General features: G+C 43.8%; 1 protein-coding gene across 5 annotated transcripts; it reads right to left on the bottom strand.

Moving 5' to 3' along the window:
• Positions 1 to 18: 18 nt before the first annotated feature.
• igsf9b (immunoglobulin superfamily, member 9b) lies at positions 19 to 26,920 on the bottom strand. Of its 5 annotated transcripts, none has more exons than XM_005729461.1 (23): positions 26,857 to 26,920; positions 19,613 to 19,667; positions 19,103 to 19,198; positions 16,583 to 16,789; positions 10,139 to 10,285; positions 9,107 to 9,258; positions 8,797 to 8,914; positions 8,378 to 8,519; positions 7,959 to 8,104; positions 7,708 to 7,850; positions 7,479 to 7,619; positions 7,267 to 7,383; positions 7,038 to 7,188; positions 6,827 to 6,938; positions 6,574 to 6,749; positions 6,237 to 6,475; positions 6,029 to 6,113; positions 5,768 to 5,938; positions 5,583 to 5,619; positions 1,932 to 5,348; positions 1,625 to 1,782; positions 653 to 864; positions 19 to 441 (listed from the first exon to the last, which is right to left on the bottom strand). In XM_005729461.1, the coding sequence occupies exons 3-22, from the start codon at positions 19,161 to 19,163 to the stop codon at positions 665 to 667; spliced, it is 6,120 nt and encodes a 2,039-aa protein (XP_005729518.1). In that variant the 5' UTR covers positions 19,164 to 19,198; positions 19,613 to 19,667; positions 26,857 to 26,920; the 3' UTR covers positions 19 to 441; positions 653 to 664. The 5 variants fall into 5 exon arrangements, with proteins under 5 accessions (XP_005729518.1, XP_005729519.1, XP_005729520.1 ...); XM_005729462.1 differs by lacking the exon at positions 26,857 to 26,920 and adding an exon at positions 24,714 to 25,344; XM_005729463.1 differs by lacking the exon at positions 19,613 to 19,667 and having other exon boundaries at positions 26,857 to 26,913.
• Between the last annotated feature and the right edge of the window lie 796 nt (positions 26,921 to 27,716).

Raw genomic sequence — 27,716 nt, 5'->3', positions numbered from 1 at the left:
GACACTGCCCAAACATCCTCTTTTTTTTTTTACTAAAGGAGCGTCTTAAACAGTCCAAATACGTAGCAGGCTGTTGCTTTTATAAAGCAGGTCTTTCTGAGCTGTGGACTGTAAAAAAATTTAAGCCTCCCTAAACTTTTCATTCCTTTGGGCCTGATTGTCAAGATTACAAAATAAAACCTCAAACACAGCTGCACGCACTTTGTAAGAAAAATAAATAATTCCTTTTCAGCTTCATTATGCAAAGCACAATGGAACAACAAGACAAGAAAAAGAATACGCAATCCAAAAACAACCGAAGAGTTGCTGTGAGTTGATGAGCAATGTCCATTTTAAAAGAGGATTCACATAACAAAGCTCCAGTGAGGTGTGACTGTGTGGTGACCACAGCGCTGTCGTTAATTCATTAAAACTGCTATTTGATATCTCCCTTAGAGGTACCTGTGAAAGACAAAAACACAGGAGTTTAGCATTACACGAACCTTGAAGGGCCAGGTTAAAGGAATTTAAATATAATCAGAACGTTTTAATCAAGCACAACTTCACTGCACATCAATGATATGAAAGCAGGCAAGAAGATGGTGCAAGCAAGGCGACCAGTGAGAGGTGGAGAAAGGAGGAAGAAGGCGAGAGGGCAGGCAGAATAACGGACCGAGTTAAGCTGCTAGAGCAGTGCTGAGCTGGAGTCAGAGTCTGAATCGTGGCCAGGGGTGACGCAGGGCTCACGGGAACAGATGGATTCCTGAGCACGCCTGTACTCTTCGTACTCCAGGCGGAGAGCGTTGAAACGTGCTTCACTTAGAGAGCGGCTGAACTGGCATCGAGGTGGATTGAAAACTGGCGGGCTGACTGAGGGAGACGGGCCTGGGGGGGTGGGTGAGGTGAGGCACAGGAAATGCATGGATGGGCATGTCATGGGACAAGCTCACAATAATCACAGCACGAGGGCACAGGATGAACACATGCAGCCATCACTGTAAGGCAGGATTCACATGGATATGCTGCTTCAGTGCTTGACGGTGGTTGTTTCCCAGCTGGCTCTTATAAACTTTGTTCTATTCACTTTTATTTAGATAGTGCCAATTCACAACAATAATCGCCTTAAGACGTTTTATATTGTAAGATAAAAACACTATAATAATAGAGAGAAACCCCAAAAATCTCATGACCCCTGTGAAAAACTACTTGGTGACAGTGGGAAAGAAAAACTCCCTTTTAACAGGAAGAAACCTCCATCTGGCTGAGTCATCTGCCACAAGTGGTTGCAGGTGAGGTTAATTATTCAATACAATGATGGACTTCTTCTTTGTGTTGACGATGAACTGCACAAACGGGCACATCGCTCTCTCAGGATATTTTCCTAACACGATTTCTGGAAAATCGGAATAAATGTGATGTGACGCCTGCACTGGCATTTCAAAAGCAAAGTAATGGATCCATAATTAGTTTGGCAACATGTGATGTCACCAGATTTAATGTAACTAGCAAATTAGTCGGGGTAATATCAAAGTGCATGAAAAGTGAGAGCGCCGAAGCATGAAACACATCCGTGTGAATCCTGCCTAAGCATTTCACTCATAAGGAAACATGCAACATAAAGAAGAAAAGTAACAGAAATAGTCACCTTTGAACCGCTGATCCTGGAGGCCACCGGCTTGATCCCGACTGCCTCTCTGTAAACCTGTTTGTGACTGATCAAACTTTGTGGCCTCCAGGACCTCAGAGTCCACACAGGCATCAGCAGAGTCCCACTCATAACTCTCATCTACTGATGTGTTCCTTCTAGACACACAAAACAAGGTGGTAAGAATAAAAGCAATTACCAACAAGTAAAATGACAATATTAATGTTATTTTGGCAACAGAAAGAAGTCCTTCAGCCGTGAGGACGCTCCAGTTTGTTTTGCTTTTTCAGGTGTGACGGTGTTTCACCTTTTCGCTCTCCTCTCAGGCAAATCCATGTCAGCTCTGTGACGCTCATTTTCCTCTGTGGTTTCTGGGGAGCTGAGCAGCGTGGGAGTGATGGACAGGGACTGCCGGAAGAGTCCAGCACTCCCTCTACCACTGCTCTGACTGGCATAACTGGCCCTGCCCCCCTCCCTGATTTCTCTGCCTTCCCGGATCTCGGTCTCCCCTCCCCTCCCCATCATCCTGTCAGGATGCCTGTAGATCTCTCCCTCTCGTGGTGGGAAAGGGGCGTAGTAAGGTGAGGGCCAGCTAATGCCCCTGGGCAGGTAGGACCTCGGAGGACCTCTCCTTGAGTCCATGGGTTTCAGGCCCTCCCCTCTGGATCCTGCCCAGTGCTGGTGCTGGTAGTGGGGGATGGGGATAGAGGAGGGCATGGGGACATATTTATGTTGGACAGACCTCAGAGCTTCAGGATAAGTGGGGGACCATCTGGAGGATTCTGGGAAAACGGTAGCTTGCCGTCGTGGATCGGAGGGTTCCATCAGTGGGGAGACTGAGGTTTGTCTGGGTAGATACGCAGCAGGCGTGAGGTAGGAAGGACTAGCTAAAGATCTTTGTGCGTGATGAGGCCTCTCTAAGCTGCCCATGCTGGGGCGCCTGAACGGGACATACTCCCTCCAGGAGGGGCCTGGCCTGGGGAGGGAAGGCGGTGTGCGACCCAAACTATAGGACTTCACCCTGACGTCTGGGTTTGGGAATTCATCCCAGTAGCATCTCTCAGAAATATAAGTCCTTGGGCTCTCAAAGTGCTCCCACCTCTGTGGGCCCAGGCTGATAGATTTCTTTAGAAAAGGACGAGGCTGTCCCATACCTGAAAGAGTCCTGCAGGGACCTATGCTTAAGGATTTCTTTAGAAATGGCACAGGGGCTTGATTTATACGCGATACAATGTTATTAGTCCTGCTGCCCTGAGAAGCTTGTCTTTGGGATTGCTCTGATAAAGACTCACTACTGTCTACAAAACTCTGTGAGTGTTTTGACACTATATCCGCCATGCCTTTAGCTGCACTGTACAAGGTGTGAGCTGACCTGGACCCAAGTCTGGATTCGGGCCTGTATGTGCTCTTATTTCCAACCTGAATCTTCGTTTTCTCATCATAGAGCTGCTTGCTAGTTTTTTCTGGGCCGGGTGAGAATGGTTTTGGGTCATCAGGAAATCTTACTCTAGCTTCCCCATGGCGGGAACGTCCATAATCTTGTTTTTTACTAGTGTCAAAGCTGGCCTCAGCAGCGCCTGCAGAATGAGTTTGTTTAAAGCAAACCGCTTCTTGGTTTGAGCCAGTTTCACGGTTTTCCTGAACATGAACCTCCCAGTTTTTAGGAACTACATCAGGTTTAGCCACCACTGATTTTTCTGGCTTTAGTTCTGAGTTTTCCCCTTTGCTGTCTGTGACTTCTTCCACAGGCTCATCCACACTCATTTCAATAAAACCAGGAAGGCTCAGATACTCGAGAATTGCACTTGTCTGGAGTGGGGACATTTTGGGAGATTGAGCTGTGGGCTTGGCCTTGAAGGAGTCTGACATTCTGGGGACAGAAAATTGAGACTGGTCGCTCTCGGCTTCTTCCACGAGAGTTAAGGATGATATGGGGCTAGGGCTGTCAGAGAAAAGGCATCTGTCGCTCCTCCGGGAGCGTGCTCGGATTCCTTCTTTCTCTAAGTCAGAGTAAAATCCTGAACTTCGTCGGTCATCCTGGACTGGAGTCTCTCTGCCTTTAGCCTTTGGCCCCACTTTGTGATGCTCATAAGGCAAAGTAGAGTAACTGGAGGTACTGGGATCCCTTGTGGATGTGTAGTCTGTGTCTGCAGGTCTCTCAGGCTGATTACAAGGTGAAGAAGCTGAACTTTCAGGCCTCTCACTCATTAATGAAGGACTTTTGGCAGCTGTCTCCCAGAGATGAGTGCCTCCATAAGCATACGAATGCCTTGACCTCCGTCCTGCAATATCTTCATGCTGTGTCTTTTCCATTATGTCCTGCTCATTGATGGACTTCATGTATATATCAGGATCTCCCTGAGGACTCAGTGACCGCGCTCGATCTGGTTCGTCGACACACATAGAAGGGGGTTCACTGGTAACATCAGGGGAGATTGTGGGGAGAGAGGTGTTCTGGGTGACCGGAGACCGTGATGAATCAACAGCAAGCGAGTCCTCGGTGGTTTCTCTACAGAGGCGAGGACGCCGTGGCCTGGGCGATGCGGTCTCCTGAGGAGTCTGTACAGGAATAAGGCTGGTCACAGATGTTACAGGGCTAATGTCCCACTGAATGTGAGACATGGGGAGCCGGTCCATGGGACTGCTTGTGTTGCCAAAGTAGCACGCTCTCCTATAGTCAGACACTCGACTTGTTTGACCCAAAGGCCTATGTTTCTGTCTGATACTAACATCTTGTGGTTTCCATACAGGTTCTTCTTCTGACTCAGGCTCATCCCTCTGAGGACTTTCTGTTTTATTAGTCTGATGTTCATCTCTCCCACGATTTCGACTTCTTTGCTCAGCTGTATAGCTCTTTAGCTCTCTCTCCATTTCTTCCCTCTCTTTTGCCAGCTGGACACACTTGTTAATGTTATCCCTCTCCAGCTCACTGTCAAGTTGTGAGACTAAGGTGCTGTTATTAGTCAACTGACTCTCCATAGGCTCATAGCTTGAAGGCTGCGGCCTGTCTGTGTCTCTATCCAGAAGCTTTGTCCTCCTTCCAAAGGAGGGCAGCAGGTCTTCTGTGTGTCCTGTCATGCGATACCTCCTCAGAGGATCACTGGATTTCTTCTCACTGTTGTCTGAATAAAAGCTGGCTCTTTCTAAAAGAGCCTCTGAGCTTTGCTCGTCATCAGAATAAAAGCAGCCATGACGGGAGAAGTTTCTGGCCATGGCCCGTACTCTTCCAGGGGAGGAAGGAGGCCTGCTCAGCTCGGGGACATCCACCGTGAGAGGAGAATCCTTCCTCTCATCTTTCTCTGAGCTTAAAATGCTCGACTTTGCAGAGTCCCTAAAGGATGTCCTGCTGCTTCCTGAGCCACTTGCCCCACCAGCTCCACCATTACTTTGTAGGACAGTCTTCTTTAAATGTTTTCTATTCGAGGGACTAGAACCCTCTGGCAGTGGCTGGACAATGAAGCGTCCATCCGGACCTCTGGAAATGGACTCCAGAGCACTTGGTGAGGGCGCCTGAGACCCCAGGTGACTCTCAAAGAGTGTGTAATGAGGTGGCGGAGAAGAATTGGACAAGAGTTGCTTCCGTTGGTCGTGGTATTCGCCGTGACTTCCCCTGTCAAACGAGGATCGATCGGACTGTGAGCAGGACGAGTTGGGAAAGAAAGGAAGTGGTGGACACAGCTTCAGCTTCAGGACACTGTGTGGACTGCGAGGGGGTGAGCGAACTCTGAGAAAGTCAGACAGGAAATAAATTGCTGTTAAAGTTGATTAAAGCTGAAGATTGTGCTCAGCTTCTTCCGTGGTAACAGAGAATAAAAATAGCTGCCTTTACCGTTTTATCACATGCACATAATAATCATATATCAATTAGAAAATAAGCTTTACAACAGCACCATAAATAAATATTACTGCATGTGGTCTATTTCAAATACAATATAAATAGGGGGATTCCTACACTTACTCTTGAGATGTGCTCTTCTGAAGTGCAGATGGCAGATCTGCCAAAATGTAAGGAAAGGAAAAAATATCAGACACCAGCACGGATGAAACTCTCAAATCATATAATTAACTTAAACTTGGGAAAAGTATACGTGCTCAAACTTTCAAATTTAAAACTTGTGTTTGTATGATTAAATCACACTTTACCTTGTCTTCTCTTCCTGCGCCGGCGCTGTCTCCTCTGACTCATGTAGCATGCTGTCACCAAAGACAGAACGATGGCCACAAACAGGAAGCACACTCCAGCTAACACACCAGCCAACAGCGGCTCAGGGATAACCTCCAAGAGACTTGGGCGCAGGGGGTAAACCTCCATCCCTGTAATCAGACCAGTCAGAGGCCACTAATTCCAGCAGTTATCAACTTGAGGGGTGTAATGCTTTTAGTAATTTGTACAAAGCCACATACCGATGGTGGATACATTGACAGACTCGCTGGGCTCACTGAGCACTTTATTGCAGCGAGACATAAGCCTCAGATCATAATTCGAGTCCTGAGAGAGACGGATCAGGATTTTTATTATAGACATAAACTAGCACTCATTTAAAGAGTGGCTTTTCATAAAAAATCAGTATAACTTTAATTTCATATAAAACAATTAAGTATAAGAACTTACCCTCAGCAGTCCCTGAACAAGCAGGTCACTCTGATTGGCGCTGATGTTGCTGGTGAGGATGACCCACTGCCCCTGATCCCTGCGGGCCTGCAGTACATAACCTGTCAGTGGAGAAAATGGAGCTTCGGGAGGAAACCATCGCAGCAGAATGCCTTGCTCGGTCCGGTTGGCTGACAGGAATATGGGAGGATCCAGAATTGGGAGAGTGGTGACAGCTGTAGGAGCTTCTGTTGGCACAGCTGGTAAGAAAGCAAAGTATAAGTTAATACTTATAAATACTCGTAGTAAAAAGTGTAAGAGGTAATCAAACCCAAAGCATAGGTTCAGTTGTACAAACCTTGAGTTCGCACAGTTATAATTTCGCTGAAAGGTCCAGAGCCGAGCTTATTCTGAGGTAGGACGCTGAACTGATAGCCAGTGGCGGCAAGTAGCCCAGTCACCAGCAGGTAGTTTTTAGATGTTGGCACTGGCAAAGACGCCCATTCATGTTTCCCCCTGGATGCCTGCTTGACCCTGGAAGAAAAACAAAACAGTCAAAAAAAAATGGCTCTAACTATTGTGTGATATTTTATGTATTTTATGTCACTGACCAGACAGTGAATTTCTGGGTGAATCCACCATCAAAGCCTGGCACCCAGGACACATTTGCCTGGTTCACCTCTGTGGTGACAAACACTGAGGACACAGCGTGAGGGCTGGTGCCTGAGGAGGAGAACGTCACTTTGAACTGCTGGCAGTACACTTGAATTCAGTGAATGCAGGAGTCACATATTTATTGCAGAGATGCGGTTGATCACTCACCCAGCACCATGACCACTGTGCCTGCACTGACAGTGGCTACACGATTAGTGGCCAGGCACTCCCAACCCCCGTGGTGATCTTTACTAACTGGCTGCAGCAGGAGGGAGCCGTTAGCCAACACAGTGTATGGGGAGCGAGGCGTAGGGCCAATCTGTGAGGGAGGACACAGATTAGTTAAAATAAGGAATTAATACGTACACGTTGCTGCATCCGTGAGAATTTCCCGTACCTTGCTCCATGTCACGTTTGGAGCAGGGTCTCCACTGGCTTCACAGGGGATGATCAACTCCCGGCCCACCTCCTGGAAATACTCAGGTCGAGGAGGCACGTGGAACGATGGTGGGTCCTGGAGGACGGAAAGAGCCTTTTTACTTTTGCCCGTTAATTAGTGTGCATCATCTTCCTGATACTAAAGACTTGAGTTGAGAACAACAGCCTTACCTTTAAGATGACACGGGTGGGTTCAGACTGCCCCATGGTGCCATAGCTGTTATAAGGCGTACAGGTGTACATACCCACAGCATTGTCATTGGCTGTCGCTATAAATACTGAGCCCTCTGAGTTCACCATCCAACCTGGGTACTGGATAGGTACAAAGATTGATTCCAAACTCCCTTTGGTGAAAATCTCTACTCAGTGAAACATTTCAATTTCATGGCGCATGACTTACATTATCAGGATTTAAAACGTTCCCGTCTTTGGTCCAGTTGACGTACAGCACAGGGGGATCGGCTTGGACAGGACAGACAATGACCCCCTCCATGCCTACGGGCAAATATGTTTCCCGCAGCATTCGGCCTACACGCGCAGGATCTAAAATGACAGAAGAAAAATCACTCACAAAAAATTACTACAGTGCTCATTTCACAGGGAACGCTGGTAAGTGCAACCACAAAAATGCCAGCAGGATAAGAGACTAACGTTTAACTTTCAGATGGGCAGAGGCTGAGGGTGGGCTCAGTATCCCATTTGTTGGGATACAGGTGTAGTTTCCAGCATCTTCCGGGATGAGATTAGGGATAAGAAGTGTTCCATCCACCAAAACCTTCACTCGAGACTTAAGTGATCTGAAACCAAAAAGATAAACATTTGAAGAGACGTTCAAAATAACTGACACAAAAACACTTTGCTGAAGCAACTAAAATATTATTAATTTTAAAAGGTTCTGCATTGAGACCCATCCATCCGTTTTCTTCTGCTTAACCAATTTAGGGTCACAGGGGGATGGCGCCTATCCAGCTGCCATAGGGCGAGAGGCGGGGAATGACGTAGACAGGTCGCCAATCTGTCCGAGGGCTGTTTTAAAAGTATTAATGGATATTTTGAAATGATGGACTCACTCAATATGGTAAACATTCTGTCCTTGCTTCAACCATTCATATGTCAGGTTTGATGGGTAGGCATCAGCCTGACACTGCAGAACTGCATCCTGGGACATGTTGAGAGTGGTGTCCTCTGGGGAAATGAGGATGATTGGAGGGCCTGTACAAAGCACAAGACAAACGAGAATGACCAGAATTAATGGACAACTGATGATGGCGGGAGAACCTTTTTTTTAATTGTTAATTTGCTGCAATGCAAGGAAAAGACTGTAGGTGGCACTATACACTATTATATTTATCCATGGTTTAAGCAGCATGTTTAAGTGTTGTAAAAAAATATATATTGACAATTTCACTAAACATGATTTGTGCTGTTGCTTATCGTGAGGTAGGCAGAGATTACACCTGTCTACAATGACTTATAGTTAAACACTGACCTTTGACCTGCAGCTGCGTGTAGTGGGTGAGGTTCCCCTCTGAGTTGGACACGTGACATTTATAAACTCCAGAAATATTTCGTGTGACAGAGGCCAAAGACAAGCTACCATTGAGCACCTGAAAAGAGGCCAAGGTAAAGACGATCAAAGACAAAGATGGAACGGGAGAGGAAGACTATGAGGCAGAGATGAAGAGAACAACAAAGCAGGTTGCTTCAAAGAAAAATCAAAGCTGCAACTCCTGCAGAAAATGCTAATTATTAAGTATTTAATTAGAATACTGAAAATACCATCTGTTAATCCCCCTCACTTTTATTTTCTCATGTTTCTCAATTAGGCTCTCGTCTTTATGCCAGACGACAGTTGGTCGAGGGTTGCCATGGGCTCCACAGCTGAGAGTCAGCGAGTCACCGAGCAGAACCTCCACAAAAGTTGGCGGTGTCTTAATAAACACGGGTGGAGCTGAAACAAAGACAGATCAAATAGACCACTTATTTTCATCCACATACTCATAAAGGACACATAAAGGAACTTTAAAATGGAGAACTACTCCAACAGCTAATCCAAAGGAACAGATATGATTTGCTGTGGTTTAGAAGTACCACCTGTGGCTCCTCTAAAACTACATTAGAACTCAGTGGCAAGTCATTTCAGGCTCTGACAAGTGTGTGGAGACAGGCATGGATATGAAGTGGCGACAAGGAGAGATTTTCATAAGTTACTGTGAATATATTTAGATAGACACGTTGTAATTGTAGCACAATAACTAGTAAGCGTCCAACTGGCAGACAGAGGCACATATGTCTACACAACACTGCCATGCTGAAAAATATATGCAATCTCTGCATTAAAAATATCATCACTGTCAGTGTCTAATACTCTAAACAGATTCCAATTTATGCACAATGCAACACTGTTGTGTTCCAAAAATAAGCCTTGACGTCGATCCTGATGTAGGCTTACAATCATATCTAATACTCACGTCACACTTTCATTTTAACTTCTAAGTGTTCCACAACATAACCAGTGCAGGTGAGAGAGCCGGAGATGTACGTGGGTTAAAAGCTTTTTGCATGTAAAACACAAACCAAGGATACAGTGCCATTCTAAAAGCCAGCCTTACTTCACAGCAGGCTAGGCACAGACAGATACGATGTGATTGCTGGGTGCAAGGTATGTCACTTAGAACCTCTTCATACACTGGAATAACACTATTCAGCTTGCCAGGGCCTTCAGAGTCCAAGCCAGGCCCCATGCTGTAGCTGTTCTAAATAAGGACAGTGCCAGTGATGAGCAACGAAAGGAGCAGCTCTCGAGTCCCCAAAACCCTGCGGTGCTGCACCTGTGATGGAGAGGAAGGTCCATGTGCCATTTCGAAAGTCGTCGGTTTTGCTCTCCAGGAGCAGGATGCGGCATTCGAACCAGCCTTCGTCCTCCAGGGTCAGCCGTTCTATCAGCAGAGAGGCGCCCCGGGTCAGAGACACACGGCCTGTGAGAGGAGGGGTGAGGGGGACAGAGAAAGAGTCAGCACATACACGCAAGCAGACAGGCAGAGTCAGCATATGCAGGAAAGGGCTTATCATGCACAGGACCCAGTGTCACAATGGGCACGATCAAAGTCACAGACACACCCACGAACAGTGCGAAGAGCAACTGTAGCTCGAATGTTTGCAGCGAGTAACAAAACCAATAATTAAGAAAATTTGCAGCTCAAGTGATGAGAAGTCAGTGGCCCCTGAGACAGAGTTGAAAGACATGAATCACTACAGTGATGATTATAACGATGTGCAAGATGACAGATTTTGTCCTGTCATTTAGGGTTTGGTTGGTGAAGTGGAGAGCTAAGATGAGTATGCCAGGAATACTTGAATGCAGTTTAAGCTTAAAGGAGAAACCCACCGCAGTGTGTGATAAAAATAAGCCGTTTTTTGTTAGGCGGGGGCAATGGACAGTAGTAAACAATGTAAGGGCCTGGCAGATGCACGCTCTGAACTCGTGTGTGAACGCCATTAAAAGGCAGATGGATCCACGCACAAGCACGCACACACATTTTCCTGTCACACACAGCCCCTGCTCTGCTCCCTCTCCTCTTCTCTGTACTTCTTACAACTCCTTGTCAGGCTTTGAAACTTGATCTGCTGGTTGCCTGGTGACTGCAGCCTGGTTTCAGGGTACACCCCCTCCTTTTATTCAGTCTCTCAATGAACTCTTTTCTTGCCCTTCAATCACAGAGTTTTAAAAGACAGGAGGATGCGTACAGGAAGGAAACACACACGTTGCTCATACCAGGCCCTGCCAAAGCAGTTTGAAAGTAAACAGTGACCCATCAGTGTCCAGCGTCCTGTAATTCTTGCTTGCTCCTAACACGTTGCTTAGATAAAGTGTCATAATCAATCATCTCTGCAAAGTAATAATAGTAAAGCATTGCAAAAAGAAAAAGAAAAGTAGCAGCCAGCATAGATATCATCTTCTCCAGCTCAACAGGACAGAATCGTTGAATGCCCTGCAACCCTGAAGCAACAATATCGCAAGAAATACAATATCGTCACTATTCACACCAGCTCTCTCCAGACAGCAGCGTCTGGAGAGAGCCTGGCAGCTATGAAAGTCATTTAACTCTGTATATGGCCTAAAGACCGGGTGAAACACACACTGAGAGTAAAGACAGGCAACAATGGCTAACAATTAACCCTGCATTCCTGACTGGGGCAGTTGCTGTGCTAAATAGCTAGGTTTAATGATTGACTGACCTCCCGGAAGACAGGCAAGTGTTACTTAGAGGCTCCATAAAATGAATACCTCTGATTTCAGCTCAGCATCTTTCAAACAACTGGGCAGGGCTAGATGATAACAGCTACAGGATAACTTTAGGTATTTTTTCTCCTATCCTGATCCTTAGGATCCTCTCCCGAGCTTCTTGTTTCCTTTTCCACTTTTTCTAATTAGACCTGCAATTAATCAGCAACTGCAGGACAAGAGAAGGCGCAGCATCATCCTCTTTTTGACTTCCACCTTATGGGATACTTAAAAAAATCCATCTGATTTGGTGCTATAACGTGTCCGTCTGCCCCGGGCACTGATCTTGCAGAAACACGTGGGTGTGTACACATGTTGATTTTCAAAATCTGAGTGCCCTGCCCCCTGAGTCTACACACGGAAATTTGGGTTTCACTGCTGAACACTTAACCCTTTCCCGCAGCCTCCCTCTTATCCGTCACCATAAAGACATGGAAGCCCCCCCCCTCATTCTCTCAGGTTACCATAGAGACTAGACCAAGAAAAGCCCGGGCTGTAGGTTTAGATTTGAATTCAGTTGCTGTAGAAACACGCCATGGCCAAACACGGGTCGATCATGCGAGCGGAGGGAGGGGGAATTGTACTGTCACAGATTTGAGAAATTACAATTGGAAGGGGGCGGGGGATCTTGTGTCACATCCAAGAGCAGAAGGAAGAGTGAAAGAAATTAATGAGAAGCGCAAAAAGAGGCCGAGCACACACGGAGGCTGCGTGACAAATGTTGCTTTATTTAAATATGAATGTTGCATCTTCGGACACTCGGCAGGTGCTCTACCCTAAGGATGTTCACTGAAAGGCTGATTTTCTCTCTCAGACACAATGCAAATATTCTGCAACAGCTGAATACAAAACCTGGGAAAATTATAAACCACACCAGTGAAAAACACTTCCTGTTATTAAATCCAGAGGAACTGAGCAAGAGGTTACAGAGAGGCTAGTCGAATTTGGTTCATCAATAATCCACAGGCAACCAATGAGAGGTTGACCTTCCTGACCTCTGTGCTCCAACAGACGCCATTCATCACTCTCCCCGGTCCTACATCAGCGCAATGTCCGCGAGTCCTCGAGAGACAAACATGATTAGGCTCTATGGCACTCAGGGAGAGGATTGCTGAAACCATAACTGCTCCTCCATCTCATCTCAACCCTCCTCCTCCTCTTCCTCCTCCTCCTCACTGTTTTTGCTCCAGCAGCAATCACATGACAGCTACAGTCTATCTTAAAATGAGCACTTGTTTCCAACAGGTTGAGCTGCTCTGCAGTGCAGCCAATGGGAAGAAAATGGAAACACTAATCCAGCAGCGCTGTTTGAAGCTCCGAAACGCACCCTGCTCATATTAGCCTGTCAGGTTCTCGCCTAGTGGGTGGCAGGTTAGGCGCAACTGTTCTTTTATAGCCGTGCCACTGGCCGGTAGCTGGCTTCACCTCACTGATCTGATCTCCTGTTTCGATTAATGCATCTTTTTCTGCAAGTGAAACCTCTGCAGTGCAACACATCATATTTCACACTTACATTTATGATGCACAGCACTTTCTTTGCCTATTGTTGTGACTACCATAGCCTCGGCACAAGGTTTTAATTGTTCCGGCAGAATGAACCAACATGTGATTTTTAGCCTTTTGAGTTCCCACTGGAAGTTACTGACAAAGTAATACATGGAGTACTGTGAATTTTATGCCAGACAATAGCGAGTGAGGAAGAAAGATTATTCTGTTTGGAGAAGCACCAGCGCTGCTTTTCTTTGTCTACTCGTATGTGCATAAGAGAGCCGGGCAGAAGTGCATTGTGGGACGTGTTTTGATTTGAATACAATCATAAGTCTGAGACCGACCCCCTGCCTCTGACAGCTCACCCCTCCCGTTCCCCCAAATTTCTCTCTTCAATCCTCCTGTCCCCCTAATCAGTTAAACCCTCTTATGAATAGCTCTTTGTCGTGAGATAGATTACAGTTAACTCTGTCCCTCTTGTTCTGCCCAACTCTGGCCGAGCGAGCACACACGGCTCACGTGTTGAATTTCACTACAATGGGAACTCAACTTATCACAGGCATTAGCTCTTACACATGATCGCAAAGAAAAAGTATTAGTTTTAATATTAAAATCTCTGAAATTAAAATCCGTAGGTCGGTGCTGTGAGATGTATTTGGGCTGTTTTCCAGTGCAGAAGTTGATCTTGAGCTGTTTTCGGTTCAGGAAGAGATAACGCTGATGTTAATAATTGCCAGTTGTTAAATTTTAAAGTTGTTCAGTTAGACATGCCATAATTTGTGAATATCAAACTTGTTGTAGGCAAAGTTGCAGGTAGAAAACCAGATTTTGCTGAAGTTTTTCCTTATAGTGAGCATTGGTTACTTGAGCTATTCCCTTACAAGTCTTTATGGAAGCTGTTTGAAGCCCTTGGACTGTATCTCACAGATTTAATATGTGCCTAGCTGCCTAACCTAAGGTATGAGGTAACAGGGCCTCTGTGGTGGCCTGCTGCTCTAAGCTCGTGAACATGAAATCCCCAAGTTGCAGCTATGTATTCTTCTTCTATTGTGTCATTGTTTGCTGTTCATCACGCTGGTCTAGTTATAGCAGAAAAACTGGTTGAAGATCATGGAGCCCTCAGTTTCACATTTCAGTGATCTATTTTCTGCTTTTGGAGTTCTCAAACAGAGCGTTGTTTGCTAAAGCTCAGTGAGTTAATATGAAATTCCATATAAGTTTATCAGGGGAAAGACTGTCTGTGCATACTCGGGTATAAAAACTTGTCTCGTGTGTGTGTGTGTGTGTGACAAATGCAGGCTTTAACTTCTCCACTGTTCGAGGTCACACTGAGAGTGTGATGGAGGCCTGCTGAGATCTCGGGGTTTGCCTATTATCCTTCTAACCTCAGGTCAGAGTCCCCCCCCACGCTCACAATCGCCACTCATTTACTTCAGCACACAGGACGTATTTGATCTAGACTTGCAACTGTAAACCATCCTGACACCGCAAGACTCCAACATATTGTCTCAACAAATATAACAGCAGCGTGTCAGTCAGAGTTTATCTGGCTGTTTGCTCTTTGTTCTGAGCTGACTAATGTTCAGATCTCCATGGCATGCTGTGTGTGAAACAGAGAGGCAGAGGAGTGAGCGGCATGAACTGGATATTCTCTCGAGAGGACACGAGAGATGGTCTCTGAGACCTGGACAGGCTGGTGTCTAGTTGGGACACTCCTCAAATGCAGAGTACAATCTTAGAGACACCTGATATCATTATCAAAAAGATGGTGGTTTAATGGGATGAAAAAGGAAATGGAGATACAACTTGCCCAGATTAAAATTGTTAATAGCCTCAGTGAGCTTGACACAAAGCAGCAGACAAAGGGCAGACAGCCCATTGGTAGTGCTTTTTCTTCACTAAATACTTATTTAGTATTACAAATTCAAGTCTGATACCTTACTTAGCTCTAATGGAAGTGGCCATTATGCTGCAAATACTGAACAACAATGTAATTCTTTCCCCATAATTCATTATCTTGATCTCTTAACCGTTTCTTGATCTTAAGCCTTAAAATTAAATCATCCTCATTCTCCTGTTCCTGTCCTCAAACAAGCCAAGACAAAGACCAGGAAATGGTGGCCGACTTCACCGTCTTGTGGTTAAAGCTGAAATCCCACAACATTTTTAATTTGAGAGTAGAATACATTAGACCCACAACACTGACACGCTTCACATGCTGCCATCTGCCTTCAGTGGGAGGGGAGGTATGAGGATCTAATGCAGACTGGGGAAAAGCCCGCACCAGACAAGTACACGCAACGGGTGAATTTGCCAGAAACACGGAGACACCCCCTAAACATTCTTGAACTCTGAGCTACGTCTCTGCTGCATTATTTACTTCATTATGGCTGCATGTGTATCAGATGGCTGCTCCTAAACAATAATATGGTTAACGGCCTACAAGACCGCTAAACATATTTAGTCCAATTGCATGTTTTGGGGGTGGGAGCATGATTTGTGCTTCGACCGCTGTAAATGTTCAGTGGGGTTCTAGAGTCGTCCAAAGCTGAAAACATGTTTCTAAATCAGCAGCTTGATTCTCTGAGCACCTCCTGTATGTCCTCACATAACAAATCCAGCGAGGTTCTCTGTACATTTCTGTGACCTAGTTGGGACTGCATGGGATTTGGGGTGTCCTACTAGTCCTGTTGGCTTTGGCAAAGCAATGGGAGGTTGTGATACCCCTTTTTTGTCTTTTGTCCCCTGGTAGACAATGACAGGATTATAGGGCTCCAGCAAGAAAACTCCCATTATTCCGATTGCTTCATCCATCCTCCTTCCAGCACAACAATCTCCCCTTACTGGGTCACCTCTCAGCATACTAATAAAACACTGTCATCAGACCACCAAGCCCCCACCTACACTCCTAATCCCCTTGTGAGCAGCGTTACTGGTACCCCCCTTGTTATTGCTCAGCTGCCCCACCCCCCCACCCTTTACTGCCTCCACTAAAACACATCCATTCTCATCCTTCCCCTTTCCTCTGCAGTATAACTGCACTCTGGAAACACACAGACTGAACACCAGCTGTAATTACAGGGACCGTGATCTGGACGGATTATCTTTTTAGGGTATTGTTTGATCCAAACTTCCCCTCCCCAGTAGTTCAAAAATACCACTGTAACCTCCTTATGTCTATCTTTGCCCACACAAGACAAATGAGCTAAGGAAGTTTTACCCCCTCCCCTCACAAAAAAAGTCTTCTGAAACACGACCTGAGCAATCTGTCCGCTGATCAGAGACTTTTACGTTGTTGGCTTTTTCTCTATTTCCTACTTGCTTTTAAAGCTCACTTATGGGAGTGGAACCACAAAAAGCAGGCGAAGAAAGATTTACACGACGTGAGGTCTTCAAGGGAATCTACCTCTACTTCAGGGGGTTGCGCTGTCAACCAAGTAATAAGTCTTTTATCAGTTTCCTGAAAGGAGTGCATGACTGAGCAGATCCGAATAAAGCTTACCCTTGTAGTTGGGATGAACACGAGGAGCATACACTCCAAATTTGATGAGGACAGGAACGCTGTAACCAAGGCGCACCCACTCCACCACATGTAGTGGAAAGAGGCTTGGGGTGGTGGCTTCACTGGATGTAGGAGCGAGGCTACAGCTTAACTCTGCGGAGCTCCCCTCTCGGGCACGAACCAACGATGCTGCACCTTGAGACACACCTGTAAAGACAACAGCATATCAGCGGGATAAAGCACTCGTTTCCCTGCAGACATTTTCTGACAGTGCAAAGTCCATAAAACAGCGCACATCTGAGTAAACACATAAATCATGCAGCTCAAGGCCTGTTGAAGTGAGTAATGGCTACCAAAGTAGCTAAATTAACATTCCTTGAAATCTTCTGGTCATTGGTTTCTGTGAAAATTGTTTGCTATGATAAGAGGTTGAGGGGAACTTGAGGGACGAGAAGACAAGAGTTTGTGACCACACAGGCAGCGAGAGGCCCTGACAGAGAAAACCTGGTGGAAAGAGTCATAACAGTGTCATGAATGCTCTTCTGAAGTGGACATTGCATATGACTTTCCCAGACTGTTAAAAGCCGGGCCATCTGAGGGCATGTAAAACATCCATGTGCCATTTGGTGACAAGATCGTATTGCTGCAAAGCCTGCAAACACAAAGCAATCCCATTAGTGACACCTGGAGCAGTCTCTCCTGTCTCTATCCCATCTCCCTTTGCTGCCATGTGCTCATGTGGGTGTGTGAGCGACTGGGTGCCAGTGTTTGCTCTGCTACTCATCTGGCCTGGTGATTACTTTAATCTCAGAGGGTGGGGGTTGGTGGCGATACTCTGATGCAGGGCAGCAGGACGCTCTGTGGCCGCTCCAGTCGACCTCCCACTACCCCCTGGGGTCCACACATGGTCTATGGGCCAGCACAATCAATCCCACCACCATCACTCCCCCTTGCAAACACAAGCACGCACACACAGAAGCGTGCTGAGGGTTGGGGGGTAGCATAAATCCAGGATTGATCTAAATCCACACCCAGAGATATTATTTAAGTTGGATTTTGTCCCCATTCTCTCTCGTCCACTCATGTCTGAGCTGTAACCCCTCCTCTTCACTCTCTCTAGCACAAGGGAATTGGATCAGTGCCATAGTCATCATGGTGTCATTCAAACTGCGTGCAGAAACAAAACAGGAGCATATGCCAGCTGCTTTGCAAAGCATCCGAGCTTTGTTAGTGCAGGTAAAAGATTTGGCAACAACTTTGGTGAAAATATGTAAACAAACTGCAAAATGGAGCAAAACAACTGGTTGGCTTAATCCCCTTTCAGACAAACACTCCTTTCCATTAATCTGCTGGCATATGAATGTATCAGCTTTATGTTTGAGTGTGCACCCTGGTCGCTTCCCATATAAGCCACAGCAGCAATCTCACAAGATCAGACTGAGTAACATTTAAGTATCACTTTCAGCATCAACCTGAACTCAGGAAGATTATGCCTTTGCATATCGCTTCTGCCCATTACTCAGCTCGCAAAAAAAGTGTTTGGTAAATGGTCTACACTTCAATAAATACATTCAATAAATACATACAAGCTCTCTCTCTGAGCCTGAGAGCAAAGGGCAGTGATAGCTACTACTTGCTGTAGTATTGTGAACCACACACAGACATGCACTCCTCTTACTACAAGACAAAAGTGTGGCAACACTTCACTTCAGTACCTTGTGTGCAACAAGCCCTGTACGTGCACATGCCAAGACTCATCAGTGTTGTGGGTGGGTCTGAATGAAGAAGTTAACATAAAGTGGCCTATTTTTTAACAAAGGAGGCAGTATTGACTGAAAATGTATTATCAAACTAAGCTTCACATTAGCAAATGTTAGGAAAAGTTACATTTGTTCCAAGACAGGACACAACTGTCCAAAGCAATGTGCAGCATATGCATATTTAAACATCTTATGATCACCTCTCCAATCTCATTTTCTCTGACAACCAGCTGTTATTTCCATTGCCCTGCCACAGAGTAAATATTCAAACATTTCACCACTTTCAACAAATTAAAATTGAAGCTGAAATTTAAAGTTGAAGGTAAAAGTGTTATTAAGAGTGTCGTGAAAGAGATTTCAGTCGCTAAAGATTGGCGATAAGGAGCAAAACGGTGAAGCACGATGAAGAAGCGTGATCCAATAAAGAAGACTGTTATCACTGTTAATCTGTACAGTAATACTACATAAGCCCTATGTGGACATGTTAAATAATGTTTCAATGTCATTGTTGCATAATCGGGCCTCATATTTTGGAATCAGTTTTATCACGTTAGCAGAAAAAAGATCTACAATTGTTTGCTTTTTCTGTGTGTGTGCTGAAAAATTGCTCAATTCATGACACGACAGTTCAGGTGTATTGGGGGGTTATTCTAAGAAATCCAAAGGCAAAAAATCTCTGAAAGCTCAACAAGGAGAAATAAAATACACAAATGCACTGTTAATATATGCAATGGCTCAGTATTTGCATTGGCATACTTACTTAGCAGACAAATGGCTACAGCAGTGGTGACAGCCTGAAGCCACTGTCTCTCCAGTCCCATGGCCGTCCGTCACACTCCTTCACACATCTCCCAACCTGAAAAGGAAGACCACACATACCGATTACTCCTCATCAGAATACTGCTGTACTGTTCACAGATCCCCCCGCTGCACAAGTACATCCCTCACATCCCCCCTCAGATAAATGTAATCCCCCCACCCCTCGAGTTAACATCAACTCATTAGCCAACAACTGCACTGCATTCCAGATGCTTCTTGGTTTATAAATAACCATATTCTTTCAAAACACATCGTCCTGGGGAAAATTGTACGTGTGCGCTGTGGCTGGATTAAGGTAAATAAGCTACTTCAACAAGTGCTACAAATAGACAGGGCAATTGCTTGGAGTCTGAATCTTGTAGATGTTTTATTGCACAGGCCAAAGTGTGTGTATGTGTGTGTTTATGTGTGGTCACAGAGAAGGACTTTACAAGACTCTAGGTGTACGTACAGATTAACCTGGTCCTTGTGATTGGTCCAGCTCATCCAGAAGGTCTCGTCAAATGCTAAATAGGCCAACAGCAATTGACAGGTTAGACGAGCAATATTGAAAGGTGCACCGCCCAGCTCCAGATGTTATATTGTTAACACTGTTTCATTTTCACAAGCCTCACAGACCGGACTTTTTCACGACTTGCCGACCTCCTTCCCAGTGAACAAAGAGAACAGCTGGAGCGAACCACAAGGCCCTCTACTTCAAATTGGATTGCAGGCACAAAGTTTAAGTTGCTGACCTTCAAACATAACGGAAGCCTTCGCACACTTCCCTTAAGTCATTCAGTACTCCTAATACCAGCTTATTACTTTAAGTTCATTTAGGTAATATAAGGCGGAGAGTATTTTTAGAAAGCAGCGAGGTGTTGGATATTGGCTGCTGCTACAACCAGAGATTCACTGCAGAAACACAGGGCGTCTGACTCATTTGACTGAGACCTTTAGTCTCTTGGCGGCACATGAGCAAACAAACAGCCCAGAATAGAACAGCACAAAGATGCTTTTATCTCCTCGCACTTGACCAACACCAACAACGTTTCTGCTGAGCCGGGGGAGAGATGTGGTAGTAGTAATAACTTTTATGCTGCACCTTTCTAAAGCAAACAGAGAGGCAAGAATGTGGTTGCACAAGCAAAGAAGAGGAGGGTGGTCAGGGGCAAGTCTGGGAAATAGTCATTAGTTTTTGGATGACAAAATAATTTCAGTGCACTAAAAATAAGGGCGGATTACTCTGACTGTGGGAATAATGCTGGTCAGTAGGGGTGACGGATAAACAGCACTCTTACAATGGATTAAAGAAATAAAGACACTGATTTTGTTCTTTTTGTGTCACTTCTGACAGCCAACAAATGTGGGAAGTGTTTGTGCACCACTCGACTGTCTTATCTACCAGCTCCACAGTTACTTTGACAAAATAAAAAACTAATAAATACGTCCTAACTTGCATGTGCTCCTAGACCGGGATATAGGACTTTCATGTGGAAACAACCACATACAGGGGAAGCCTGTGGGGCAGATGGGTGGGGGCTTTGTCTGCAGGTGCAGGAGGACGACTAGATTATTTCCTCAGGCAGTGGAGCAGAGGAAGGCCATTTAATTGGCATGTGAACAGAGAGGGCTTCAAAGGGAGCCCAGATGTTAAAATGAGTACACTTAAACTGAAACAAGCCACTAAACATTTAACCACAGGAACTTTTTCTATTTATCTCATTGGACTAAGCCAATTACTACCTTTAAGCAACCATGATTCACGTATATAACTAACGTGTGAAGAAAACAGCTCCTGTTCTACAGTAAAAGCACAGACATTAGTATACTTGCATGTAAAACGTCTTACACGCTAACTCATCACGAGAGTAGTGACCTCTCGGGGGATGAAAAGCCAGCTTGACTAAAGAAAAATACAACCTTTGTGTGTTTAGAAAAAGAAAACAGAGAAGACAAAATAAGAATAAAAAAAAAAAAAAACAAGCTTCAGCATAAGACTGTCGGCTCTGTAACGTGTATGCGTGTATGCTGGATTTCACTGACACAGATTGCTTTGGATCTAGTCATGACTTAGCCTTCTGGACAGGCCATTTGTAACACCCAGTCTAATCCCGCCCTGCTGCTTTGAGTGTTAATAGTGTAATTGAATTAGAGATCAAATTCGTGAGGCAAATCAAGGACAGTCTGTCATCTAGCTGTTCAGTGATCAATCACTGGTAAGCCAAGTCACACAAGTCTGCCGTCTGGGATTCTATAATTTCTTCTGGTGGAGAAAAAGTAGGCGCGTGATGCTTTGACAAACCCGGGTAACCTGGGGTTTATTTAAGGGGTTTTGCTCAAGGTCTTTCTGATCTCCACTAACTTTCAAAATTTTGCAAAACCTGTAGTAACAACTACAGCGCCGGTACTTGACTCAAAAAGTAAAATCAAAGACCCTCACACCCTCCAAATTCATATTTAATAATATAAGAAGCATTAAAAGGGTGCCATTTCTCACGGATGAACGAACATGTCTGAAATCTGACATGTCATCAACAGTAAATGCAAGCTGATGTCAACCTGTCAACTGTAACAGCTGGTGGGCGTGAGCTCTTCCAATGGCTGTCATCTGTGTCACACTATTATGTTATTCAGACATGAGCTGAATAATGCACAAAAAGAAAGGTGCACTTTTAAACATGCAGGAGTAACCATGAGTAATGAAGTGATCTTTTCAGCTGTCTTTTTTCAGCCTATAAATGACGAGTAAATTATCATATTCTCTGATGTTTTCTGTGACGCTCGTGTTAAAACTTGTCACAAAAAGTGAACTCCTGACCTAATGGGTGTGAGAGCGTTATCCACCGGTACCTAAGCAGATCCATCAGTGATGCCAGTGACAGATACAGGCCTGATAAGCAGCAGCATTACTCTTTTAGTAATCCTTGTTAATCCTGACAGGTCGTGGCATCAGCACAAACCAGCCTGTAGCAGGAACTACAAGTGTTGCTCAAGTAGAAACTTTAACAGGTACGCACAAGACTCTGATACAGATGTAAAAATAACACGCAGCCATCCAGAACAAAGATGTGAACCATCATTAACGCAGGAATGGGTTTGAAAAATCAGTAATCCAAAGCAGACTGGTTGGACAAGCACGCACGGCGTAGCGATCGATTCATGGATTTTGTCCCTGGCACTGTAACCAAGCTCAGAAATGGTATTGACATTAACTTTAACTAAAGGAAATGAGCTTAGCACACATTGGGCACGAGAGTAGAGTCCTGTGCTCTCGGGGAAAGCCTAGTTTATATGGATTAACATAGTAATCGTTAGTAACCTAACACCTAGCACAACAACACTGATAACTGAACCAGGGTTTTTCCTGCACAGGGAGCTTTTTGTTGTTTTTATCCACAAGTTTTATCCAAATCCAAAGGAAACCCCCACTCCCAACACTGTAATATTTTTTTTCACTACTTTGTTTAAATAAGGGTTTCCTTTGCTAAACAGGACATCTGTGTTTATCAAACGCTGGAAAATACCAAGAAAATTCTTAGATTTCTGTCAAATAAGGTAACACAAGCTCGTTTGTGCTTACATGCTTACTCTTCTCCCAAAGGTCCGTTCCGAGCCAGGAAAAACTTTGCTTGCCGTGGTTGAACGTTTTCAGTCGCACATCAAAACAGTATTACCTTTACTCTGCACTTTTTCAGCAGCCAAATACTGCTGCAGATTACTGCTTCATGCATGAGTGGTTTAATTTCATGTTTTGTTTTATCCTAGGATAATACTCACTCAGACATCCCGGGGGAACGGTAAGTGCTGAGTAAAGCAAGGCATCTAACATCACTCTTGTAAGTCTCCCTGCCCCCCAACAAACTTTCAGGACCAGGTCAGTCCCATAAAGTTTCTTTCAAAACAAGACAGTGAAAGAATTCAATGGTCTAAAAGCAAAGGTCACAAACTCTGGGGTCCAGCCATGAAGCACACGCCTAACTTGGAGATCAATGAGACTCAAAGGACGTCCACAGAACTGGCCTTTTTCAGTATGTTAATGGCATGCTGCTCATTTCTCTGCTTAGAGGAAAAGCTGTCAAAATTGAGATCTATTACATGCAACAGCATCCGAATATGAAACACTGCAAAGCTTGAAATAGTTTATTAGACCCTCTCTTTAATCTTTATGCTTTACTACATGTACTTTCCTGTATATCCCTCAGTACTGTCACAGGCTTAAATTCACCATGGAGGAGCAGACGCTCCATCTTACACACAATAACAGAATCATTTTCAGTAACCACTTTCGACTCATGAATAATTTGCTCCTCGGTGCAATCAATTTCCTGCAGCCTGACAATCTGCCTACAGGGGACAGTTTGCCACATAGTGTTTTGAACAATGCAATATTCCAGTAAAATGTCAAGGCTTGCTGAATTATGGGGGGATATCCGTGTGTAAAATGACACCCGGGCTGGGATCTGACACACACAGACTTTGTTAAGCTGAGACTGCTGAACATAGACTTTAAGGATTCTAGCAGTAAAATGCAAAACTGCTTTTAGTGCTCCCTCAGTGTAAATAATGCAAAAGCAATTTAAAAACAAAACAAAAAAACCCTTGCTGTTGCAAACACTAGTGCATGTGAAAATAGCAGAGTAGTGTAGAGTAGTGTGCTTTTTGGGGGGAAATAGCACATATATTTCTTTCCAATTTGAAAGCAAGCATAATCTTTAAAGTGATTTTCTAACAGAGGGGACTACAAGGCATCAGTAGTGATCTGTACCCCTATGCACCTCCCTTTTTACCAATCAGCAAGCACAACAAAAACAAAGGAAGGGAAACAACAAAGCACACATTGTATATTATGTTTAAAGCACAGGGCTGCTGCACTCTTTAGCACAAAACGACGAGGTTCTTTAGACAGAACTACTAGGTTCTGTCCCATAACATGCATCACCCTGATAAACTAGTCCAAAAATAAAACGGCAAACACCAAGCCATGCTGCACCCTACAGTAAATTTTGATGCACAGCCCTTTACGTCAACACCCATCTCGCTATATGAAACAAAACAGGTACACCTTTTGTTTGACTCAGAAGAGCCGATGCCACCTAAGACGAGGGGGCCTAAATAAAGAACAAACCAAAAAAACGTATTTTGACTGGAACAGTGCTGATTTAAGGGTCATTACAACGTGTGAAACCTATTCATAATGCTTTAACATGAAGGAAACACTCATTCAGGGATTACAAGTGCTGCATGTGCTACCCAAAACATAAACAAATCCTGCACAAAGATGACTCTGTGCACGATGTTATCGCAAAAGTATTTTTTAACTGGAAACTAGGCATTAACCATGGCAAAATTACTAGTTTTAAAAAAAATTACAATAATCATAACAAAAGGAACCAAATGGAGTAATTTAAACACCAACCAAAAGGCTCCTGTTATATGGCCTTAAGACCACAGAAATCTCAGAGATATTCTTATTCAAGCTGTGCTGATTTAGTACAAAGAAACTTCTACAGGATGTTTGGTGTTGACTAGCCTGCGGAGGATGTTTTAGCTCTGCCCGCCCAGCTCCTTACCTTTGCTTGAGGCACTTTTCACTTGAAGCAGAAAGTGCAGTGTTTCAGTCCATTGATGCTCTTCTTTTAGACTCCTACTACAGACCCAGTTTATCCGTCTATTCCTTTCTCTTCAGAGAGATCAAACACCACAAACGCACACACACATACACGACTTAAAAGAAAAATAAGAAGGTGCTGGGAGAAGAAGGCAGGTGGTCACATTTTTTTTCCCTCTTTCAGTCCGAGCGTGGATCAAAAGAAAGTCTTGTTATTCCTCGACATCCATGGTGCTCAGACTTTCTAAAAAAAAAAACCTCTTCGCAGCTTCAATAAAATCCATTAACCCATGCCACCCTCATGACTCCGACATCAGTCCATTTAAAGTCCATTTAAACACTCCAAGCACTGGCTTTCTTTTTCTTTTTAAATGTGCGCAATCTTCTCAGTCCAAACTCCCTCAAAGTGCCTTTAATCGTGCGGGAGAGTTTATAACAGAGTTCAGAAAGAAGTTGAAAGGCTCTCGGTCGATTTGGAGCACATTGATCCTCAAACAGGTGCAAGATCCATCAGAAAGAGAGCATACTACACGTTTAGTTTGAGCCCTGCTGTTGATACTCTCCCCGCGGTGGCCCTCCTCCCGTTATTATCGTTCCCTCCTCCTCCCACCACAGCGACGTTTGAACGGCTGTCAACTCACACAGAGCACAACGATGAAGCTTCCTGGTAGAACTTTCAAATTAAATCTTTTACGTTTTAATTTTTTTTTTATTTGTTACGGAAAAAAACCAATCAGAACAGGAATTTAAAGATAAAAGATGTCAACTTGCTAATGTCACTGTGTAAATGCCAAAATGCTTAAGTCCATTGAGTTTCTTTCTTTTCAGCATCCAAGCACTACTGTGCATGTGTTTCCCTGTCACACTCAGCGTCTGTAAAACAGTATTTTATACTGTTTATGTTTACACTTATAACAAATCTAGCATTTAACAAGCCAGCTCAATGAATGCGTGAAAAACATTGAACATGATTCATAAGGTATTAGCAGTTTTGACCTACTATTCACAGCTACAATCAATTACAAATCTATAAATAACAACAACAAAAATAATGCCAGCACTAAACAGTTCCTACAAAGGCATACCGGATCAAGTAATAATAGAAGTGTTTAACTCCAGTTTAGGAGGCTATCGCTTAACGTATCTTTAATTTTGAAGGTGAAATAATACACTTCCGTCACTTTACTGCCTGTGTCTGTGTTAGTTTATGAAATTGGTCCTTTAGCGCCCCAGACAAAAGCGCCTTTCCGTGGGAAAAACGGGTGATGGTCTTAACAAAAGGCAAACGCAAACCTTAAAGACACATTTTAGTCGGCTGTTAAATCACTTAACAGGTATACATTAAAAAAACATGCTGCGAGGAAGTAGCTCCAACTATCTGCAAAACTAACTTAAACGGACATGTTTGTAACAATATTCACCATTTCATGTTCGGGATTAGCTGTGATTTTGTTATAATACAAGCACACTAACCTAACCCTTTCAGTAAGATCACCTAAAATTTATCAGTGTTATACATAATTTATAGCCATCTTATAATAGCTTGTTACAAGCCTGCTGACTTTTTTTTTACCAGAAAGAAATTTCTTAACAGTGGGATTTTTTTTTAAAAAAAAAGCTGCAATCGTTTGATAATCTGAATGCCAGTAAAAACTATGTTTTAGAAATCGATAAACATACATTTCTTAAAAAAAAAAAAAGCTAATTTAACCTCCAGTAAAGAACACGAATTAGCTTTCCGCTAAACGTCATAGTAGCAAGAACCAGTTATTATTTTCACCATAAATCTCACATTAATTTTCCTAAAAGGCAACACACTAAAAAAAAACTCAAAACTACAATGTGTAAAATAGAATAAAAGGTGTATTAGCAGGGAACAAGATCTGTATCTACAGTTAAACCAACTTAGCATTAGCTAAACAGTTTGCTGCGCTTTAGTCCGGCTAATGAACCACAAAGTCATTTAGTGTTCTTAAAACTATTTATTTTGATTTTTCTTGCTAAAAGAAAAGGCTAAAACGTTTCTATTTAAGTATGAGACGACTGTTACTTCTTTTAAGTTTCGAGTGAGTGCTTTGAGTAAGTTTCCTGCCAAATTATCTTACCTCAGAAACGCTTCCTGTGATCCTGCCTCCTAAAATGAGCCGAATACTCAAACCTGCTGTCATGTGTGACTGACAGTGACTGCAGCTGGTTAAAGATTATTGGGTATGCTTTATATTACTTTTTAAAATAGCCAATCCAGTGCCAGATCACGTGGTGTCACCGGATGGCTGTATTAACCGTCTAAGGTTTATGATTGTGTCCAAATATAGAATCTACTGCATGTACGTTCATGTATTATATATGTATAGTTTATAGTATAGTACTTAGTGTGTCCTTGGTTAATAGTAATGCTACAGTGGATCAGTTTGGTCAGACGGACGAGCTTATCTAATTTACCAAAATCACTTCTGTACTGTTCCTGGGTTCATCCACTCACCAGTCACTTTATTAGGCACACCATTTTAGTACCATTGTCTGCCAAAATATGATTGCAGGAATTTAAACTGCTAAAAATGACTTGTTGGATTATAATCGTTATATGTCATTTTTATGAATGAAAAACTCTGATTGTCATTAATATTATTTTTATAAGAGATCAGACTAAAAGGAGAGAAGAAATTGCAATAAATGATGCCAGAAGGCAGAGATGTAAAGCAGAAAAAAAAGCAAAAGATGCCTGCGAAACAGGTCATTTCCTTATTTTATATAAAACCCCTTCATAAATTCTGTTCACTACATTTTTAAATAATATAAGTAAACGTTTTAGACATTAAAAAACACATAGGAACATTGGAAATCACTTTTGGCTACTTTCAGTACTGTCTTAATTCTTGAAGGAATAGATTCAACATTCAAAACGGTTCCTCAGAAATTTTGGTCCACATTAACATGATAACGTCACACAATTCCTGCAGACGAC

This window comes from Pundamilia nyererei, unplaced genomic scaffold, assembly GCF_000239375.1.
Source record: "Pundamilia nyererei isolate P.nyererei 1_Seehausen unplaced genomic scaffold, PunNye1.0 scaffold00033, whole genome shotgun sequence".
Taxonomy (NCBI): domain Eukaryota; kingdom Metazoa; phylum Chordata; class Actinopteri; order Cichliformes; family Cichlidae; genus Pundamilia; species Pundamilia nyererei.
The sequence above is the reverse complement of the archived record's forward strand: the minus strand, read 5'-3'. Positions and strand labels throughout refer to the sequence as shown.

Bases quoted from the DNA above. Each gene is read 5' to 3' on its own strand.
- igsf9b (XM_005729461.1), bottom strand. From the start codon at position 19,163: ATGGGACTGGAGAGACAGTGGCTTCAGGCTGTCACCACTGCTGTAGCC. The intron at 10,286-16,582 runs GTAAGCTTTATT...CTCCTCTCACAG, and splicing joins TGTTCATCCCAACTACAAGG to GCCGTGTGTCTCTGACCCGG. The intron at 7,189-7,266 runs GTACGGGAAATT...CCTCCCTCACAG, and splicing joins CAAACGTGACATGGAGCAAG to ATTGGCCCTACGCCTCGCTC.